This window comes from Diaphorina citri, unplaced genomic scaffold, assembly GCF_000475195.1.
Source record: "Diaphorina citri unplaced genomic scaffold, Diaci psyllid genome assembly version 1.1 scaffold729, whole genome shotgun sequence".
Lineage (NCBI taxonomy): Eukaryota > Metazoa > Arthropoda > Insecta > Hemiptera > Psyllidae > Diaphorina > Diaphorina citri.
Genome location: NW_007378162.1, coordinates 81,007 through 103,724, shown reverse-complemented (window position 1 = coordinate 103,724; position 22,718 = coordinate 81,007). Strand labels below are relative to the sequence as shown.

General features: G+C 36.3%; 2 protein-coding genes and 1 long non-coding RNA gene across 3 annotated transcripts; 1 reads left to right on the top strand and 2 right to left on the bottom strand.

Annotated features, from left to right (window-relative positions):
* Positions 1-4,737: 4,737 nt before the first annotated feature.
* Positions 4,738-8,108, bottom strand: LOC108252678 (nucleolin-like). Its single transcript, XM_026825317.1, has 6 exons — positions 8,094-8,108; positions 7,918-8,041; positions 7,240-7,418; positions 6,508-6,534; positions 6,081-6,227; positions 4,738-5,306 (listed from the first exon to the last, which is right to left on the bottom strand). The coding sequence occupies exons 1-6, from the start codon at positions 8,106-8,108 to the stop codon at positions 5,160-5,162; spliced, it is 639 nt and encodes a 212-aa protein (XP_026681118.1). The 3' UTR covers positions 4,738-5,159.
* A 150-nt stretch (positions 8,109-8,258) lies between these two features.
* On the bottom strand, positions 8,259-9,874 carry LOC103511591. The gene is made up of 2 exons (XR_541479.2): positions 9,782-9,874; positions 8,259-8,397 (listed from the first exon to the last, which is right to left on the bottom strand). It is a non-coding gene; the product is annotated as an uncharacterized LOC103511591 (long non-coding RNA).
* Positions 9,875-10,551: 677 nt separating this feature from the next.
* LOC113468423 (p21-activated protein kinase-interacting protein 1-like) lies at positions 10,552-22,151 on the top strand. The gene is made up of 6 exons (XM_026825315.1): positions 10,552-10,617; positions 10,782-10,942; positions 11,299-11,461; positions 11,835-11,969; positions 12,443-12,563; positions 21,950-22,151. The coding sequence occupies exons 2-6, from the start codon at positions 10,850-10,852 to the stop codon at positions 22,149-22,151; spliced, it is 714 nt and encodes a 237-aa protein (XP_026681116.1). The 5' UTR covers positions 10,552-10,617; positions 10,782-10,849.
* Positions 22,152-22,718: the final 567 nt, after the last annotated feature.

Below are 22,718 nucleotides of genomic sequence, written 5' to 3'. Positions count from 1 at the left end.
GCTAACAGAGGTTGGACTTTTTACTGTGGATTTTTGGATTTGATAGAAATTCGGTGGCCATTTTCCAGTTCTGTAGTAGGGTCACTTTTACAGCCTGCAAATATTTTTTATTGAAATGATATAAAAAAAATAAGGACCAAAAGGGTAATGAATACCTAGTTTCTATGCTCATATCGCGCCTCATAACAAGTGTATAGGCAATGCGCACAACACGGTGCATATATTTTGTATGTTACAATCAAAGGTCGACAATAATAGAATCGGAGTGGACAAAGGGGTTCATGAATGTGAAAACACACACCTCGCTTTCATACCTGTTAAAGATAGATTTTATACCACGAAAATCGCCATGTTTGGTAAATGTTGCTACAGAGATGATTAAATTTAGTTCCAAAGAAAATCCGATGAAAAAATCCTTCAAATTTCTACAAAATGGAGAATTATTTCCTATTTTATTTATTGTTTTGTAAATTATAAATTTTCAAGAATAATCTTGTAGAATGGGGTGGAAAAGAAAACGGAGAAGGACTATGGGAGGGAGAAGAAGAAATAAATTAAAAAACGAAGAAAGAGCGAAAAAAGGAACATGATGTATAATTTATTCTGTTGTAAAATTTATTATTGTAAAAATATAAGAGCTTTCTAAATAAGTATTTGGATACGTACATCGTCTGAGGAAATTCAGCAAATAAGAGCGTAGAGCTAGTACTGTTTAGATCAGGGGTTCTTAACCTTTTAGAATTGGCGGACCACTATTGATAAACCAAAAATCTCGCGGACCACTTGAGATTATGTATGTATATGCAATCAATTGTACATTGTACACGCTATGTGACAATGGGTATGTATTAGAGGACCTATATCTACCTGTAGGAAAAGAGATAGAAAATGAGAAAAATTAACATTCTTATTTATTTAGACCATAGTGTAGACGAACCTTGACCCACATTATGGGTTCTAGTCGATGTGGATCGACATCGGTCGACTGTAGTGTAGACGCGACCCTAGATACCTATATCCTTACTCACCTCTCGCGGACCACCTGAAACCTTCTCGCGGACCACTAGTGGTCCACGGACCATAGGTTAAGAATGGCTGCTGTAGGCCCTTTCAGACAGAGCGCAGGCAAACACCGTGATTTGTAGGTATTCCACAAGATCACATAATATGTAGAAGGCAATATTCTACAGGAAAATACACTTTGCACGATATTTTGGAGAAGAAAAAAAAAAACGTTGGTTTAAAGGTCAATGAAATGGAAGTTTAAATTAATTGAAACCATTACATTCCTTGATATGCAGCATGCGAGATGCAGGATACAGGTCATGCTAAAATTGAAAACGTATTAAGCCATCTGTTGCTTATAGCAACAATGCAAAACGTAGGTACATTATCTTAAGAAAGTAAGTAACTACACACTTACCATTAACACGTGGGTCAAAGTCTTGAACTACACTTGTGTCAAAGTCGTTAAGTTCATAATAAACACTCACTAGTGACTCGTTTACTGGTTTACTTATTGCTTTGTAGCAATTATTTATGAAAATAAAAGAAAATCAACTCGAAAATCAGCGGAAGAGGAAACTTTTTCGCAAAAATCAAAACCGTTAACCGTTGGACGGTTGGACTTCAAATTCAAAATTTCAAAAGAAATCCCGCGATTCCCGCCATTCTGTGCAGTGTTGTCATTTGACGAATGGCAAAACCTCCTAGGCCCAGTTCACACGATGCTCGCTTGGAATGCTTGGATTGCGGCCCGGCCACATACCGAGTCTTCAAGCCTCCGACAGAAAGTTCAACAATGAAGTACATGATACATGAACCTATAAATCCTCAGCACAAAAACGAAATTTTCAGCCAACTATAGGTACCCCACCCCATCTGAGTATCTGACAAACCTAGAAATTAGAAAATAAATGTAAAAAATGCCGGACATAAAAGTGCAAGTCCCGTTGCACACACACCGGTTTTGGACGACCGATTTTTTTACCGGTCGTCTAACATGTAATCTCTCTGCTTTATAATATTGTTTTTACATTTGATTATATTTTATTTTGTAAATTTTAGTTTTGATTTTTTAAAAAAAGATGAAAATAATGACAAAAGAAATAAAAAAAAGCATTAAAAATAATATCTTTTAAACAGAGTTAAGGCCATCATAAATGTTGTTTTTACTTTTCTTACCTGTAGGCCCTTTCAGACAGAGCGCAGGCAAACACCGTGATTTGTAGGTATTCCACAAGATCACATAAAATGTAGAAGGCAATATTCTACAGGAAAATTCCACTTTGCACAATATTTTGGAGAAGAAAAAAAAAAAACCTTGGTTTAAAGGTCAATGAAATGGAAGTTTAAATTAATTGAAACCGTGATTACATTCCTTGATATGCAGCATGCGAGATGCAGGTCATGCTAAAATTGAAAACGTATTAAGCCATCTGTTCTGTTGCTTATAGCAAAAATGCAAAACGTAGGCACTTACTATCTTAAGAAAGTAACTAACTACACACTTAACATTAACACGTGGGTCAAAGTCTTGAACTACACTTGTGTCAAAGTCGTTAAGTTCATAATAAACACTCACTAGTGACTCGTTTACTGGTTTACTTATTGCTTTGTAGCACTTTATCAAAATAAAAGAAAATCAACTCGAAAATCAGCGGAAGCGGAAACTTTTTCGCAAAAATCAAAACCGTTGGACGGTTGGACTTCAAATTCAAAATCAAAAGAAATCCCGCCATTCTGTGCAGTGTTGTCATTTGACGAATGGCAAAACCTCCTAGGTCCAGTTCACACGATGCTCGCTTGGATTGCGACCCGGCTACATACCGAGTCCTCAAGCCTCCGACAGAAAGTTCAACATGAAGTACATGAACCTATAAATCCTCAGCACAAAAACGAAATTTTCAGCCAACTATAGGTACCCCACCCCATCTGAGTATCTGACAAACCTAGAAATTAGAAATGTAAGAAATGCAGGACATATGAAGCGTAAGGCCCGTTGCACACACACACACCGGTTTTGGACGACCGATTTTTTTACCGCTCGTCCAAATTCCAATAGTGACCGGCACCGATCACCGGTCGGCGTGTGTGCAAGGCCCATTCCGACGTGTGCTTCACTAGTGGAATTTGGACGACCGGTAAAAAATCGGTCGTCCAAAACCGGTGTGTGTGCAACGGGCCTAAAGAGTAATCGCGCGATGCCGGTCTGAAAATCCAAAGCTATGAAAATTATATGTAGATATTTTTCAATGCCATAATTGAAGGTATCTACTTCCCATTGGGTGAAAAATAGAACTACAGCTTTCAGAGAATGAGACAATGAAAATGAGAAATTGAAAGTTTATTTTAAATTCAATATAGATTACTTTTTAAACATAAAAAAAACACCTTTTTACTTTCTATTTTTCATTGGATTAAAAATCGTTTTCCCCCTACTAGAGTAAAAAATTCCAGAGAGTTCTTCAGACTTGGAATGTGTTTTTATATACTCTCTGGAAATAATTTGGGATTGAGAAAAAGAGTCAACAAATCGAAAATGCCTCTTCTCTAGCCCAAAATGGTTGGTCACAGCAATTGAAAACCGTATTACAAGTGTATTCCATTGTACAAATCAGTCAATCAAATTAACCAAAAAAGATAGCAGAATACACCCATGATACACCCATCAGTCTCGACTTAAATCTCCAGTCATCAAAAAGTAAGGAGGCTAAATAGAACAGTCTCCATATTAATTTTTCCTATCCTTTTTATAGAATAAACCATTTTTTTTAATGTTCCTGATCAGTTAGAATTGGCTATACTTAAAAAATATACAGAAGAAAAAAAATCCTAGAGACATTCAAAGGTTTTAAACAAAAAAGATAGAGCAGATGACTTTGTAAAAGAATTTTTTAAAATTTTGCTAGTTTTGTGATTCCCCATTGGTTGAATGTCAGAAAATAATATTTTTAAATTGGGTGCACAACAGAAAATGATTCCCAGATCACAGAAAAAAAAGTAAACATTGCATGTGCACCACCACAAAAGGGATGAAATGAGATTTCTGGCACCTATTTATAAATATTTGACTGACTAACCCATCTGGAAAATCACCCATTTACATTTGTATACATAAAAAATACATGTGAAATGTCAGAGAAACACCAAGAAAACACATTGGGGAAATTCCAATTAGTCTTAACACATAAACATGCAGGGAGTAGAACATAAAAACACTAAATGACCCATGGTTTGGCACTGCCATAGACATAGTTGCACCTTTACCTTGTCAAATATTTGGTACATAAAAATTAGAGCACTGACATCTGATAATGATGGGCATGACCACAAAACCAACGTTTGAAAACCTCTTTTTCAATTCATTTAAACATAGAGAAAATACATGCATTTTCTACATTTTTTTATGGGAGAGAAAAATAATCACAAACTTTCTTTAGTTTTGATCACAACGCCGACATAACTTCGAACTTGCCTTCCGAGTAGCAGAGTAAGTATAGAAAACTACAATAGAATGGAAAATAGGTAGGTGCCTAGAACTTGGAAAAAAGAGGTTTCGTAGAGGGAACTGTAATATCAGCGAAAAAAAAAAAGCACCACAAAAGGGATGAAATGAGATTTCTGGCACCTATTTATAAACATTTGACTGACTGACCCATCTGGAAAATCACCCATTTACATTGTATACATAAAAAATACATGTGAAATGTCAGAGAAACACCAAGAAAATACATTGGGGAAATTCCAATTAGTCTTAACACATAAACATGCAGGGAGTAGAACATAAAAACACTAAATGACCCATGGTTTGGCACAGCCATAGGCATAGTTGCACCTTTGCCTCGTCAAATATTTGGTACAAATAAAAATTAGAGCTCTGACATCTGAAAAAATGATGGGCATGACCACAAAACCAACGTTTGGAAACCTCTTTTTCAATTCATTTAAACATAGAGAAAATACATGCATTTCCTACATTTTTATGGGAGAGAAAAATAATCACAAACTTTCTTTAGTTTTGATCGTACAAATTACATTTTTTTATCAAGTACAACCTGTGACCACTGTGCAGTGTACACATAGATCACAAGATGGTACCTTATTGAAAATAATACAAAGGAATTCAAACCCAGGGAAAGTCAGGTGTGACCCGATGTTTAATCTTCACCGGCAGCTTCAAGGCCGTCTTCTTTCTTGATATCATTCTTGAGGAACTCAACTATGTGTTCTTTACGTGTCTGCTGTTTGAAAATAACGGGGGCAGCGTAGTACTGGTCCTTGTTGTTGATTGACCAGCCAGAGTACTGTTAACAAAAAAATTAAGAGAAATTTCAAATTAGAATCAAGTGTTTCACTGGGTAAGACAAGTTGTGATATTTGTCTTACTCAAAATAATACATATCATTAATATTTCTGTGGGTGGTCTGTGCAGCCTAAATAAAAAGAAAGGCTAAGCTAATAACTTACAATGTATTAATTGAATTTTGTTGACACATTACGTGTCTGCTGTTTGAAAATAACGGGGGCAGCGTAGTACTGGTCCTTGTTGTTGATTGACCAGCCAGAGTACTGTTAACAAAAAATTAAGAGAAATTTCAAATTAGAATCAAGTGTTTTACTGGGTAAGACAAGTTGTAATATTTGTCTTACTCAAAATAATACATATCATTAATATTTCTGTGGGTGGTCTGTGCAGCCTATATAAAAAGAAATGCTAAGCCAATAAAAACTTACAATGTATTGATTACAAGGCCGTCTTCTTTCTTGATATCATTCTTGAGGAACTCAACTATGTGTTCTTTACGTGTCTGCTGTTTGAAAATAACGGGGGCAGCATAGTACTGGTCCTTGTTGTTGATTGACCAGCCAGAGTACTGTTAACAAAAAATGAAGAGAAATTTCAAATTAGAATCAAGTGTTTCACTAAGTAAGACAAGTTGTGATATTTATCTTACTCAAAATTATACATATCAATAAATTTCTGTGGGTGGTCTGTGCAGCCTAAATAAAAAGAAATGCTAAGCTAATAAAAACTTCCAATGTATTAATTGAATTTTGTTGACAAGATTACTACTTACCACAGATGTATTTTTGTAGAGCGTTTTCTGTGCTTCTTCATCTTTGAATGGAACATATTTCTGCAACAAAGCCTTGCCGTCAATCTTCCAAATGATGGGCTCTCCTTCGTGTTCAAAGTCTGTCTTTAGTACTACAAATGCTCCATTCTGTAAAACATAAGATGAGATTAAATGAATACATTTCTAATAACTTTACAGAAAGTGTTTTGATTTTATTTCTGATTATACTTTCAATTCAATACTTCCCTAAAGTCTCTTGGTCTACATAAACAGAAGGAAATTTACAAAAAACAAAACTCACCGTAAATTCAACTTTACAGAAAGTGTTTTGATTTTATTTCTGATTATACTTTCAATTCAATACTTCCCTAAAGTCTCTTGGTCTACATAAACAGAAGAAGGAAATTTACAAAAAAACAAGACTCACCGTAAATTCTTTAGGGGGAGTGGATCCAGGATAAAATTCCATGCCTCGGCTGGGATCGAACCCACGCCCTCCTGTTTACCAGGCGAGCGTCTTGACCACTACGCTACCGAGGCAATAATTCCCAAGCAAAGAAAGGAAAAAACTAGAAGTAGAGAAGACAAAATGTTTTACTCAGTCAAGAACTCTAGAACTGGTTTAGGTGAGTGCTCAAAACTAGACCCTTGTCATAAAGTCATTCTTGAATAAAACACTAAGTACAATCCACCAGCATTTTCCTTAATCAGCCCAATTTGCTTGGAGGATCAGTACAATACTGTGCAATAGTCTTAAAGAAAAATGTACGTGGCACACAAGTGATCAAGAAGAGACCACCTTAACATAATAATAATAATAATAGCTTGGAGGGTAGTGATTCTGCTTTGTATGTGCTAGGTCGCGGGTTCGTTTCTCCTCTGGGGAGATTTTATCATCAGTTCCTTGAAAAAAATTGGTGCCTTTATTTAGTTTCTACATTACCCTTACCAATATTTGTATTATTATTATTTTTTTTTTTTTTCAGCTATGGTGTAGGATTTGAGAACCTAGACTCCGTAGTGTGGTCCCCGGAAGGGCTTCTGTATGCTATCCCTATTCAGAACAAGGCAGTTGTGTTTTCCGTTGAGAAAGCAGGTGTTCTGCAAACCCTAAAGTCTGAAAGCAAAGTTCACTCGGTGTGCTTCCTAAAGTGGATCCGGGGGCTCCTGCATTCTCATCTTCCTCCTCCTCTTCTTCTTCCTCTACGTTCTCTTCATCATCCAAATCTTCATCATCTTCATCCTCCTCATCTTCATCATCTTCTGGCTCCTCAACAACCTTCTTCTTGCCTCGTCCTTTAGGTGAAGCTTTGGCAGGTGATTTCTTTGCAGCTTTCCCTGGGGAGAAAAAAAATGTTAAAATTACAAATTATATTTATTGAAATTTTGCAAAGAGGATCAATGGAATGCTCAATCAATGATCAATGGAATCAATGCTCAATCTTGTATAGGACATTTCAATACTAATCTTTCTTTGCTTATGACATCCCTTTTAAACTGGTTTGAGAATGAGAGTTGGTTATAGATCTCTCATAAAAAATATTACCTACTTACATAATCCTCTGTTTTGATGTTACTTCAACAAAACCAATAAATGGTCTATCATAATCATCTATGACCTTTGTAGTTTTTGTCAGTCAATGAACTCTAACAATACACCTACATACCTTTAGTGGGTGTCTTCTTCTTTTTCTTGCCAGTTTCTTCCTCATCGTCGTCTTCATCATCGTCGTCTTCTACTTTGGGTTTCTTGAAAACCAATAAATGGTCTATCATAATCATCTATGACCTTTGTAGTTTTTGTCAGTCAATGAACTCTAACAATACACCTACATACCTTTGGTGGGTGTCTTCTTCTTTTTCTTGCCAGTTTCTTCCTCATCGTCGTCTTCGTCATCATCGTCTTCTACTTTGGGTTTCTTGGTTGCCTTTCTGGGTGCTCGGCCACGTCCACCGACAAACTCTAACAATACACCTACATACCTTTAGTGGGTGTCTTCTTCTTTTTCTTGCCAGTTTCTTCCTCATCGTCGTCTTCATCATCATCGTCTTCTACTTTGGGTTTCTTTCTTTAGTTTCTCTTCCTTAATTAAAAGAGAAAAGTACTTCCCAATACATTAAAATTTAAAAGTTTCAATGTCTGAGGAAACACATTTAAAAAAAAGAAAAGCGATTTCCTCTTCCCCGTTTCCTCTGGTTCATAGTCATCGTCTGACTGTTGCTCCTCAGCTTCCTCACCGTCAAATTCGTTATCAGACACGTCATTTTCTTGTTTCTTCATTTTCATTATTTGGATGTAAAAAGGTTGTCAGTGAATCTGAAAATAAAAAACATATATAGATTTGTAAGTCATACTCACAACAGGTATCAACAACAAGAAAGTACAAAGAAAATAAAGGAATGATAAGGATGTTTAAAAGGTGAAGGTCAGCTCCAAATTTACTGAGTCCAATCCCTCAAATGCCTTACAATGTCTCTTGCTTTTCTATAAAAATGAGAGCAAATTTCAAGATCTCAATATTAATTCTTAGTGAAACAAAGCAAGCCCTAATTACTATGCAATATTGCTTTACTGGTAGGAAATTGATCAGGATTTCATTTACCACCAAGTAAAGCATCTTCAGAAATATCAGGATGATCTCAATCTTATTCCTGACTCACATGTTTTCTTTGTTCATAAGAGTTCTTGACCTGTTATTTTCGATGTATTATTTTTATTTATTGTCGTGAACTATGTTTTAATTTATATTTTTTAGACGAGCAATACCGACCTTTTTTATCGGTTAGCAGTTCTTTTAATTTGACAATATGATTAGATTACCTAAGTACTCAGATCTGATTCCCGTACTTAGATAGAAAAGTTTAAAGAGCACCAAATTTTAGATTTTCTGCTTTATTTGCTTCCTCAAAAATATAGGTTTCAACATCGTTTAATGATAAATTATTTTAGGCTTTAGGGCTATATCTGAAGTAAGTGAAGTACCCTTGACCTAAGACAAGACTTCCTAGTAACAGATTCTAAAGCACAATCATTCCCGAAAAGTACTAGAAGCTGAAGTTATCAACTTTTCACTAGCATTCACATTGAATCTATTCGTTTTCATTCTAAGAAGATAAACTAAGACATGATCTGCTCTTACTCTACCTGTCAGTAATAAATTTGTGAACAAGAGGTACAGTTAAGGTGTAGAGTACAGCTATACCTAGTGGTAAACAGTGAAATAGAGAAAACCGTTTTCAAGCTAAGAAAGAAAGTACGTAAGACATGATCTGCTCTTACTCTACCTGTCAGTAATAAATTTATGAACAAGAGGTACAGTTAAGGTGTAGAGTACAGCTATACCTAGGGATAAACAATGAAATAGAGAAAACCGTTTTCAAGCTAAGAAAGAAAGTACGCAAATAATTACCAAATAACTTCTCGGAAGCAGATTAATAGGCTGTTCAGAAGAGGAAAAACTCGAGAAACGCCTGGAATTTGCACGGAAAATCTATAAAATTGCAATATTTTCTTCAAATTCAGTGATCGAGCGGAAGCGAGATCAAAATGGCGTCCCACGGAAAAGTAGGAAGAGGCCTTGATTTCTTTGAAAATTAAAGGAATCAAACATTGGGTAACCCGGACGGTGGGTTGAAAACGGTGAAAAACTTACCGGCAAATATGAAAAGCTACGAAAAAGGCGATAAATTAAAGTACTTACTTGCTGATTGAATTAAATGACGAAAAGCTAGGACGCCGCTCTTTTCACTTCTCTAATTCTCTTCACTGCGTTTATTATTTTTTTTATTTTTCGAAGCGAGATCAAAATGGCGTCCCACGGAAAAGTAGGAAGAGGCCTTGATTTCTTTGAAAATTCAAGGAATCAAACGTTGGGAAACCCGGACGGTGGATTGAAAACGGTGAAAAACTTACCGGCAAATATGAAAAGCTACGAAAAAGGCGATAAATTTAAGTACTTACTTGCTGATTGAATTAAATGACGAAAAGCTAGGACGCCGCTCTTTTCACTTCTCTTCACTGCGTTTATTTTTTTTATTTTTCGTTTTTCGTCTTTTGACTTGACTCAAAAATGCGGGGAAATGCGATGTTGCCGCTGCGCGCGCCGGTGCACTTTTCAGGCTAGCGGTCCTCAACATACTGATTTTGGGAACCCAAATTTTACACATCTAATGATCCAATCCTTTTACTTCTAATGATCCAATCATTTTTTTTATTTACATTTTAAAAGAAACATCGAACTCTTTATTTTGAATTTTCACACAAACCGAAAATCAATAGATCAAGCACACAATTTGGTCCTGCATTTTTTTGCTCCCCCTTTGTGGCGAAAAAATGGCATCGTATGAAACGCACTTGAAGTTTCGTTATCTGGCAACACTGCCAATGGAATGCCGGAAACGAAACGATTTGTAAACAAAAACCTCCCCGGGAAAATTAAAATTTTTTGAATTTTTTCGAGCATGGGCAAAAATGAGCAAACTGCTGTCCAGTTATGCAGTTATGATTTTTTCAGTAAAATTAAAATAGAAAGTAAAAATTGAATTTTTGTCTTGAAAATTAGAAACGAAACGATTTGTAAACAAAAACCTCCCCGGGAAAATTTAAATATTTTCTGAAATTTTTCGAGCATGGGCAAAAATGAGCAAACAGCAAACTGTAAAACGTAAAACTGTATTTTTTCAGTAAAATAGAGAGTAAAAATTGAATTTTTGTCTTGAAAATTACTTGAAAAGCTCTTGTAGTAACTGTTCCTTGGCTGTGATTCAAAATGACGTCTGAAAATAGTTTCGAAATATTGATAGGAACATACGAAGAGTTTGTTCTTGGTTACCAACTTATCAAATCAGAGGATGAAGAAAATGTAAGTTTCTATTGGTAACTTGGAATCAGAGTTTTGTAGGTGAACAACTTTCACTATCACTATAGGCTTGTCAAATGTCCTGGTCAAGTGAGACAGGAGACAGGCCCAGTTTTCAGGCTACTGTCCCAACCGATTTGACATTTTGTTTGCTTTGATTTAAGTATTGCTTAGAATAATTAAAAACCCCTTGTTCTTGTGACAAGGGAGTTCATACAGGGAGGAACATACCTAGGCATGAGTTAGATAAATTTTGCCAAATGGTCAATGTAATATGTACTGTAATTGGGCTCAGTGAATAGTGGGAAACAAAAGTTGAATTTCTTTATTGTACATTCCTATTTGTTTAATGTTTTCAGAAATACACTCTCACTCAAACATTTGTCACACACTCTCACACAGCTAGTGTCAGAAGTGTGGCAGCAACAAGTAAACTTGCAGCATCAAGTGGGGCAGATGAAACAGTTGTGTTGTATGATATGGTGAAACGGAAACAATCGGGAGCTCTTATGCAACATGAAGGTATGTTTCACCACAAATTGATAAACTAAGATCCACAATCATACAATCATGTGCTTAGGTAGGTAAGTAGGTATATCAACTTTTAAAAGTACACTAGTAGGTAAAAAAAAGAAAACTTTTTAAACCCAAGTATTACTTACCCCTAAGATCCACAATCATACAATCATGTGCTTAGGTAAGTAAGTATATCAATTTTTAAGAGAAGTACACCAGTAGACAAAAAAAAAAAACTTTTTAAACCCAAGTATTACTTACTTACCCACATAATTGGTGGGAGAGCCTGTATTTCCTTGAGAAAGATATGCCTTCTTTTCCCTCACCCAAACTTTTATTTTAGAAAACCAATATTCAGATCATCTGTTTTATCTTTCAGGAACCATCACATGTCTGAAATTTACTCCTGAGGGTTCTCATTTGATAAGCTGCAGTGATGACGGGTCCATTGCAATATTCAGAGTGGGAAGCTGGCAACTGGAGAAACTTTTCAAGAAAGCTCACAAAGGCACAGGTTTGTAAATTAGTCAGTTAGGTACCTCTGTCTCTTGTTTTATTTATGTGTCACACACATTACTATGTTTGTGACACTCAGGCACACTTATTTGCAATATTCAGAGTGGGAAGCTGGCAACTGGAGAAACTTTTCAAGAAAGCTCACAAAGGCACAGGTTTGTAGATTAGTCAGTTAGGTATGTCTGTCTCTTGTTTTATTTATGTGTCACACACATTACTATGTTTGTGACACTCAGACACATTTAAGTTGCTGGAGTGACATGAAGTGACCATAACATGTGTGGCATCCCTAGATGTGTATAAGCTTAACTCAACTTTTGGGGCTGTTTGTCCCTACACTTATAAACCTCAGAGTGGGTTATTAGTGAATGGTAGCAGGCTTAAACAAGATAATTATGAAAGAAAGGAAAAAAAAAGTGAACAGTTAGTTAGAAGGGAAAGAAACTAATGTCAAATTGTTCCTGTGTTCAGCTGTGAATCATATATCCATTCATCCAAGTGGAAAGCTTGCATTGTCTGTCGGGAAAGATAAAACACTGAGGACATGGAATCTGGTCAAAGGTCGTTCTGCTTACATCACCAATCTCTCCAGGTAAGAAAAGGGTACTTGTTCACAAGTTACATCAATTGAAATTGCTACAAAAAATAGATCTTAGACATCTTTGATAGGAGAAAGCCAGCCGTTCCGAGAACGAACATTATCCCACCAGGATAAAATCCGCCCCGGGCGGGAATCGAACCCGCGGCCTAGCGATTACAAGGCAGACGCACTACCAAGTAAGCTAACTAGGCTGGTTTATCATTATTAGGTAGCCGAAAAACGATGAAATTCTGTTTCGTGTTAATATAGGCCGGGCGGTGCTTCGAACTCTTGACGTTCGCGCGCCTCCTGGCACGCTTTTTTCGGTTTAATAGAGGGAACTGTAAAGGCAAAATTACACTGAGGCACAAAAAAAACATTGTGCTTCGTGTTGCCTCACTGTAAAAGCGCCTTAACAAGGTCTTATCGTCCCAAAATCGAAGTAGAACGACAAGGTAGGAGAGAATCAGTCGTTGGGATAAGGTTCGCCCGAGCGGGAGTCGAACACGCGGCCTAGCACTTGTCAGGCAAACGCGGCACCTTCCAAGTTAGCGCGGCTACTACAGGTCATTCAATTCAATTCAATTTTTATTGTATTGTTAATACACATTATATACAATTTACAATAAACGATTACTATGTAAGTTGTTCTCTACAGAAACGGTTTTTCTCGAAGTTTCTTGTGGGTTCGGATTGTGCTCACCAGTTTGCAGCACTGTACAGATGCACTCTACTGAAAGTTTTGCACTTTCTCTTTTTTCTGTGGTTGATGTAAAAATATCCACAAAGGGTTTTAATTATCTTATCAAAATTTTCTTCTTGGTAGATACCTTGATACCTTTTAGAAAGGAATTTGTTTGTGTTTTATCCTGTAAATGCTTGGTAGCTGGAAATTTACATCTGGCTGCTGGGATTCAAACGGTAGTCTCCTGGTTACAAATCCAATGCTTAAGCCATTTCTACACACTAAGTCAGACACAATGAAACTGTAAGCTATCTGAAAACTAAAAAGACGAGGTGTTGAAAGTTTCCCTTTTAAAGAAAATCAAATCAACATTTTTATGATCTCCAATTGGAATTGATATGATAACCAATGGTTTAATTACATAGATACGAATCTCGCATCAATTCCATTTTTAATTCAACAAATTGTTCTCTACAGAAACGGTTTTTCTCGAAGTTTCTTGTGGGTTCGGATTGTGCTCACCAGTTTGCAGCACTGTACAGATGCACTTTCCTACTGAAAGTTTTACACTTTCTCTTTTTTCTGTGGTTGGTGTAAAAATATCCACAAAAGGTTTTAATTATCTTATCAAAATTTTCTTCTTGGTAGATACCTTGATACCTTTTAGAAAGGAATTTGTTTGTGTTTCATCCTGTGAATCCTTGGTAGTTGGAAATTTGCATCTGGCTGCTGGGATTCAAACGGTAGTCTCCTGGTTATAAATCCAATGCTTAAGCCATTTCTACACACTAAGGCAGAAACAATGAAACTGTAAGGTATCTGAAAACTAAAAAGACGAAATGTTGAAAGTTGCCCTGTTAAAATCAAATCAATATTTATGATCTCCAATTGGAATTGATATGATGACCAATGGTTTAATTACATAGATACGGATCTCGTATCAATTCCATTCTTAATTCAATAAAAAACCATAAATCCTCACTGGAAATATAAAGCAAATCGATCTCTTTGCAATTCGTTATTGATTCTGACATATCTGTTGATTGTACTCCCACCTTGGCAATTTTCTGAGAACTCAATGAAAACGATAGTACACGCCTAGACTTCAGCCTGTCCTCTGACATCTACTTGAGTTATTGGGTGTTTATGTGTTGATTTGAACTTTTCTATCTTTTCTTTAATGGTTTCTGATACAGCAATGGCGATCAAAGAGTGTTCACCAGAAAACACTTCTGTCCCACTGCGGTCAATAATGTCTAATGGAGAAAAAGCTATCAACACCGAAGTAAAATTAACCCCTTAAAATGATAATAATATCTGGTCAAACACCTTTTATTTGATAAATAATATTCCAGTATTAAATCTCTGAAAAAGTAGAGTGCCTACGTCACTGACATTAAAATAAAATAAATAAGTAAAAATGCTGACTGACTATCTAAAAAGTACTAGCTCTACGTTCTTATTTGCTGAATTTCCTCAGACGATGTACGTATCCAAATATTTAGAAAGCTCTTACTTATATTTTTACAATAATAAATTTTACAACAGAATAAATTATACATCATGTTCCTTTTTTCGCTCTTTCTTCGTTTTTTAATTTATTATTTCTTCTTCTCCGTTTTCTTTTTCACCCCATTCTACAAGATTATTCTTGAAAATTTATAATTTCCAAAACAATAAATAAAATAAGAAATAATTCTCCATTTTGTAGAAATTTTAAGGATTTTTTCATCGGATTTTCTTTGGAACTAAATTTAACCATCTCTGTAGCAACATTTACCATACATGGCGATTTTCGTGCTATAAAATCTATCTTTTATAGGTATGAAAGTGAGGTGTGCGTTTTCACATTCATGAACCCCTTTGTCCACTCCGATTCTATTATTGTCGACCTTTGATTGTAACATAGAAAATATATGCACCGTGTTGTGCGCATTGCCTATACACTTGTTATGAGGCGCGATATGAGCATAGAAACTAGGTATTCATTACCCTTTTGGTCCTTAGTATTTTTTATATTATTTCAATAAAAAATATGGGCAGGCTGTAAAAGTGACCCTACTACAGAACTGGAAAATGGCCACCGAATTTCTACCAAGTCCAAAAATCCACAGTAAAAAGTCCAACCTCTGTTAGCTTGATGGACACAAAAACAGTCCTACATGAATCACCCTAGTCGCTAATCCGAAAAGAAGCGTGTCTGACATAACAATACTGAAACTAGGTAAGTAGAAGTGCCTGGGAAATGGAAATGTAACTGGACATGAGAAAAATAAAAAAAAGGAAAACTACAGTTTTCAAGGGCCTGCAGCTTACCCGTAGATCAAAGAGTGTTCACCAGAAAACACTTCTGTCCTACTGCGGTCAATAATGTCTAATGGAGAAAAAGCTATCAACACCGAAGTAGAATTAACCCCTTTGAAATGATAATAATATCTGGTCAAACACCTTTAATTTGATAAATAATATTAATTTTCTTCTTGATTTCTGATTAGATGCCCAACATCACAGGATATTGTTCCACAAAACTTTCATAATCTCTTCTTGTGAAGTTCTGCGCTCTACAAGAGTTTACATTGAACCAGTATAACAGCGTATGAAGAATTGACTTGAGTTGAAATTTATTCGCTTTTTTCATGTCGATTAAGTAAATAAGAACTTCTTGCCTCATAAATCAAAGCGGTACATAACCACGTAGCTCGTACATCAGAGTTTACGTCCCACGTAAATCCCATTATACATTATCACACTGTGAAGTGCTAACTTAATTATCTATTCTGTTCCACAGGTATAGGATTGTGTGATTGGTAGAACTTCAGGTTCTGGTTATGTACCGGGTTGGGGAAGGCAAGGTTGGTAAACTTGCCTTGTTTTTCAGTTACCACTCCCATTCCAAACTGTAGAAACAATGTCCTGTCTCACCTAGTCCGAGCTCATCTCAAACCGGTACATAACCACAACCTCAGATGTGCTTTTTAGGCCGGCTACTCACGCGACAGTGTTCGATCTAGGTCTGTCAGACCATCGGAACGTGCGTGGCCGAAAAAGTTTACGACTCAGACGGTCTGAAGACTGAAGTCGGAAGCCGAGACGTTTTTCCACCACACACTTTCTGGTGGTCGGAGAGACCTAGTTCTATCCGACAAGCGGAGCGTGAGTGGCCGGCCTTAAATACCTTAACTTAAAGAGGCCAAAACTTTAGATCCTTAAAAGACGTAGGTGAGTGCCTACTTATAAAGTTAACCAGGCAAAGTGGTTTTGTTATTAGGTGGTCCAGCAGTCAGTTTGTATACCTGTGAAGACAAAAGGCTTTCTTTTGTTCATTTCTGATTCAGCACTGAAGAGTGAGGTTTCAACTTACTCGAGCTTCATCTTAGGTATGCAATTAACAGGGGTATTTTACGTTGAATCTATAATTTCTTCAGCATAATACTTTGGTAGATCACTTACTAATGCTTACGTTGTTACTTTTGGTGAGCCTTTTTCACGTGACCTAGGATGGGTAAGTTGGATAGAAGGACTTTCTTATCCATCCCTTGTCATACCCCTTCCTCTACCTATGTTTGACATTGTTGGTAATTATGAGTATATCTACATACCTATACGTACGAGTCTTTTTGGTTGTCATTTTATTAAAATATCAAATTGTATTAATTTGTGTCAAAGTCGTATTAATTATTTATTATTGTTTTTACAATAAATAGGTAGCTACTTATGTTTATGTATAGGTGTGCGCTAGTCATAATACATTTTAATATTGTTTTTTATTATCATTAATCATAAAAAATATTGTTATCAAATGTGCATGATTATGATTATATTGGAATTTACTTTTTTACCCAATTTGACGGGAGAGCTTAAACGTTTCATTCCTCTTCGGTGCCACAAATCGTTTTGGCACCAATATTGTTAATATTGAATGTTAGGAACTCTTCAATCAGGTATTCTTTAATCAATGAAAATAAAATCTCATTTGATTATACCAAATTATTACACCGTGGAACTAAAATGACCCATTGGTCTACTCTTTTGATTTCAGCTTGTATAATATGTTGCTTGACTTGACGTGATATGTGCTGGGAAACTCTTGTGTCTCACTGCAAATGGATACTTCAGGAATCCATCAGACCAATGGTCAAAGATCCCGACATTTACAGCATACACTTGTTATACAAAACTATGAATGGCCCTACTTCTTCTAGATCTAAAGCCCTTACAGATAATTTTTGTGCTTCTCTTTGTCACGCGGTTTCGAAGAGCTTTTACAGGTGAAGTGTTTTTTTTTTTTTTTTTTTTTTTTTTTTCATTTGTCGTGTGAAACCGTATCCAGTAAGTCAGTATGGACGTAGGTTTAAGTAGGTATGTATTTATAAAATTGCACATTAAATACCTCGTTTTCTTGCAATATTTAATTGGTTGAAAGTTTTCCCTAGTTCCCCGTTATTCTCTTCATTCACGCCACTGATATTTCTGATAACAATACACTACATTACTCAGCTGGTATTAGGTATCTGAGTAGATTGATTGTTAGCCATTTTCCTTAAGGATTAATTGATCTACGTATCTATCTGAAATAAAATTATAATAAATTTCATATTTTGAAAACAAATTTGTCAGCGATTATACGCAATATGAGAAGGTACAGGCACCAAAAACATATTATGTAGATACAATGGCACATATTATGTGGTCTACATTGAGACCATTTGCTAAACAGTAATCGGAAATTATCCTAGTAAAACAAAGTAAAAACTCGAAAGGAGTTCTCGTTTTTCAGGACTTTACTTTTTCGCCTCAGGTCGTTCAAACTTTGCAGAGAGGATGTAGAATTGTAGAAAAGTGTTCATTGTCCAAGGTTCGAAGAATGTACGGTTCGCTCGGTATAATATTGCTGAAGGATCTGCAATTCTATACAGTAACAACACACCGTGTATCATGGAAGTTTTGTGCAAAATGCTCTTTGAAATTACAGTATTAGGGCCAACCTGTCTAAAATTGTAGAATTGTAGAAAAGTGTTCATTGTCCAAGGTTCGAAGAATGTACGGTTCGCTCGGTATAATATTGCTGAAGGATCTGCAATTCTATGCAGTAACAACACACCGTGTATCATGGAAGTTTTGTGCAAAATGCTCTTTGAAATTACAGTATTAGGACCAACCTGTCTAAAATTTGTACAAATCTGTCTAAAATATTTAGGTTACCTACGTATCTACTTACTAGCTGAGAAACGTTGGGAACTTTGTTGCTATGGTTTCTTTGGAGATTTCCGTGAACCAATGACAAATAAAATTATTAATCCTGAACCAACTCAATACTCAAAACCAATTATTTGATTGATTTTTATTATCTACATCACGTGTTTAGTTCCCATGATTGGACGCATTTGTCAAAATAATGGTTCATTAATACCTATTGACTGATAAAGCGAACAAGCGATTATGTAAGAATTTAATTTGATTATTTGATTTTAAAATCACTTTTTCCAAGATTCCCACGATAACACATTTGAAATACAAAATGCACTCGGTTGCTCAGTATATCTACAGAAGTAGAATCTTACTATTATCCAATCGGAATAGTCAGACTAACCGACAAGGAGATAAGTCTTTAATGAAAGTAAAACAATTCACCAAATACCGGAAATTAAACATTCAAATAATTAAAACAATGTAAAAATAAAACGCGAATCGGATAGAAATATATAAAAAAAAAATCGCGCATCGCGTATTCCCAATGCAATCTACTCGCGGGGTGCATGACTTAATAGATGCAACTAAACTGCATTTGGTCATATTATTTTTTTAATGCAACGAATGGTTTAAGTCTAAAGTAGAAGAAATGTGCATAAGTAATAATAATGTAATTTTTGCAAGGTGGGGACTGGTGCGGTGTGTGTATATACCTACATAGGATATTTCATACTAAGTAATAGTCCAAGAGTCCACAGTCTCGTATTCAGTTTTGCTTTTCAGATCCAAGCTTATTTTCGAGTTGATTCGGGCTCTCGCTGGAAGTTTCAACATTGTTTTATCGTTGAAATGGAGAATGGAGGGAAAAACCAGTGTCCGGGGAGTCTATGGTTTTCATGTCAAATACTCTTGGTTGACAATGCCAGAATTTTCAACCCAGGGTGTGTGCGGATCTGGCGCCGAATGAGTCGAAACACGGCTTTACCAAATCAAGTCAGTTTGAATCAAAGGAAATAACGACCGGCAAGGCGGTACCAAATTATAGTGAAAACGTGCTGACTGCAAATAATCCACATGCCTAGTGGAAATACTACAAGTCAATCGGCATCAACTGAGTTAGTAGAAACATCTAAATTTCTGCCTGGAACTGTAAAAGCATGTGAGCTCCCGGACTATTCTCGTGCATAATGAAGTGATGTTCTCTGCAACTACTTCAGCGCCACAGACCTATTGTCTCAGAACACGAGACTCCAACTTGAGTCGTATAATCTCTTTGAGATCAAACTCGGAGTCAAACCTTCGAGATCCGGTTTGAACCCTGGTTGTGTCTCAAAATTTCAGCGAAGTTTTTCAATTTAATAAAAATCTGATGTAGCCAAGTATATGAAGCTTTGATAGCTTGATATGTGTGAGGTGTTAGGTAGGAACTGGGAACGGACTTGGTTTACTGGATAAATATTAGGATGCCCTGCAAGGATTACCAAAATAACTTATCTAACTCTAAACTAAAGGATTGTGAACGAGTTCCCTTAATCGGCGTGAGTTGTCTACAAAAACGTTCTTCTAATACCAGATTTTCTATGGAATGGTGAGTCTGGAGTCTCGGGACATAGAAGATGTCGAATAATGGGTTGAACGCAAGTCAACGATATGACAAAGTTCAGTTACTTGTACCAAATTTCGCCCAAATTACAAATTTGAATCTACAGTAGACGCCAATGCATTTTTTGGGAAATGCAGATGGTATTCAAGAAGAGGGACAACACTCAGCACAGAGTATAGGAAATATGAAAGTTCAGTTACTTGTACCAAATTTCGCCCAAATTACAAATTTGAATCTACAGTAGACGCCAATGCATTTTTTGGGAAATGCAGATGATATTCAAGAAGAGGGACAACACTCAGCACAGAGTATAGGAAGATAGGAAATATATAGAAGGGTTAACCGGCTATTTCAAAAACAACATGCAACCCTTTATTTTCAAACATTTTTCTTCTTCTACTTCTTGTTTTTTATAAAAAGTAGGGGAAGTTAAAGTTGTTCTCCTTACTCACCTCTCGCGGACCACCTGAAACCTTCTCGCGGACCACTAGTGGTCCACGGACCATAGGTTAAGAATGGCTGGTTTAGATAGTCAGTCAGCATTTTTACTTATTTATTTTATTTTAATGTCAGTGACGTAGGCACTCTACTTTTTCAGAGATGTAATACTGAAAATGTCGAGAATTTTTGAACATATACCGACAAACGAGTCTAATAGAGAACTATAACCTGGAGCACGGTTAGTTCAGCGGTAACGTGCTTTCTGGCAATGCAGAAGGTCCTGGATTGGATGGCAACTTTAGATAGTCAGTCAGCATTTTTACTTATTTATTTTATTTTAATGTCAGTGACGTAGGCACTCTACTTTTTCAGAGATTTAATACTGAAAATGTCGAAAATTTTTGAACATATACCGACAAACGAGTCTAATAGAGAACTATAACCTGGAGGACGGTTAGTTCAGCGGTAACGTGCTCTCTGGCAATGCAGAAGGTCCTGGATTCGATGGCAACCATCGACGAAAGATTTGTTTTAGAGGAATACCTTTGTAATACACTCTTGAATGTAACACAACCAGTAGACAAAATTAACACCGGAGATGTTCTCTACCACCTAACCTGTAGGTAACTCGATAACATTGGACAAGTGTTAAGAATTAGCTAGATTTTCTTGAAGTAAAAGCAGAAGCCAGAAGCTTTTCAGAAAGTGTATGGAATGCTTTACTTAGGTATAGGATTGTGTGATTGGTAGAACTTCAGGTTCTGGTTATGTACCGGGTTGGGGAAGGCAAGGTTGGTAAACTTGCCTTGTTTTTAAGTTATCACTCCCATTCCAAACTGTAGAAACAATGTTCTGTCTCACCTAGTCCGAGCTCATCACAAACCGGTACATAACCACAACCTCAGATGTGCCTTTTAGGCCGGCTACTCACGCGACAGTGTTCGATCTTAGGTCTGTCAGACCATCGGAACGTGCGTGGCCGAAAAAGTTTACGACTCTGACGGTCTGAAGACTGAAGTTGGAAGCCGAGACGTTTTTCCACCACACACTTTCTGGTGGTCGGACTAACACCGGAGATGTTCTCTACCACCTAACCTGTAGGTAACTCGATAACATTGGACAAGTGTTAAGAATTAGCTAGATTTTCTTGAAGCAAAAGCAGAAGCCAGAAACTTTTCAGAAAGTGTATGGAATGCTTTACTTATGTACATACCTCCACTATTCTCCCCATAGTTGACCGCCTTGTCTTATAAATGTTTTATAATGCCTAGAACTTTAGATTTCCCATTTGGATGATCCAAATCTGTTAGACTGATTCCAATATCCAATCTTCTCTTCAGTATTTGAAGCTCCCGTAAAATCCCTATTGTTTATTTCGTTCTATTATTTTCGATTTTTGATTGGCACTATCAGTTCTATAAAACAGGTTTACATTGTTTACATTCACTATAACTATATTCGATTGATATTGGTTACTAGGTATAATATGGATACTGATGGCAATCTCGACTCTACTACAGTATCCATGGGCAAAACCAGGCATATTCATCTAGGAACCAATGTGTTTACCATCTGGTTTGTACTTATCAAGATCTGTACCGAAATTAAAACGGTACATGTTGTAAGCAAACAGGTCATTGATAGGTGTGTAAAGATTTTACCAAAATACAGTGAAAATTGACTGGTAAAACACTTGAGCATTTTCCTTGAAGATTTAGATTAAGTGAAGCAACAAAGCTTGTGAGCAGAAAAATGCTCAAAATAATATGCACTCATATGGAAACGGAAGCTTTAAAAACAATTTTTCTTAAACATTTAAAAGAAAAGGCGCCGGGAAAGGGCTGAGTCGTAAAAAGTGAACTACAGGTCTTTTGGGGAAACACTAATAGGTATCATTAGAGCAAAATAAAAAGATTTGACTGCATCAAGCATCCTGGCCCTAAGTTCAACCTTCATTAGGACAGAATCAAGCAGAAAATGGATGGTTCTTTTATGCTTAATGTCGCCCATTAAGTCACACATTTCGCCCTGACATAGGCTGAAGGGTACCAAGACAGTTAACCTCGGACTTGAGTCCCAACACTATTTGGACCTACATATTATGTTTCCCTTGTTGCAAATAAAAAATTCTTTGCACTCCTGGTGGATCAGGACTAACTTCTTCGTGAGTAATCAATGCTATCTTGTTTTTCTTTAGGTACCGTCTCCAGAGTAGGAGCACAAGGAAGAGGAAGACCATGGATGGCCT

Coding starts and splice junctions, on each gene's coding strand:
- LOC113468423 (XM_026825315.1), top strand. CDS start 10,850: ATGACGTCTGAAAATAGTTTCGAAATATTGATAGGAACATACGAAGAG. Junction 10,943..11,298: donor AATCAGAGGATGAAGAAAAT/GTAAGTTTCTAT, acceptor TAATGTTTTCAG/AAATACACTCTCACTCAAAC. Junction 11,970..12,442: donor GAAAGCTCACAAAGGCACAG/GTTTGTAAATTA, acceptor TCCTGTGTTCAG/CTGTGAATCATATATCCATT.
- LOC108252678 (XM_026825317.1), bottom strand. Junction 7,419..7,917: donor GAAGAAGACACCCACCAAAG/GTATGTAGGTGT, acceptor TTTTCTCCCCAG/GGAAAGCTGCAAAGAAATCA. Junction 5,307..6,080: donor TCTACAAAAATACATCTGTG/GTAAGTAGTAAT, acceptor TTTTGTTAACAG/TACTCTGGCTGGTCAATCAA.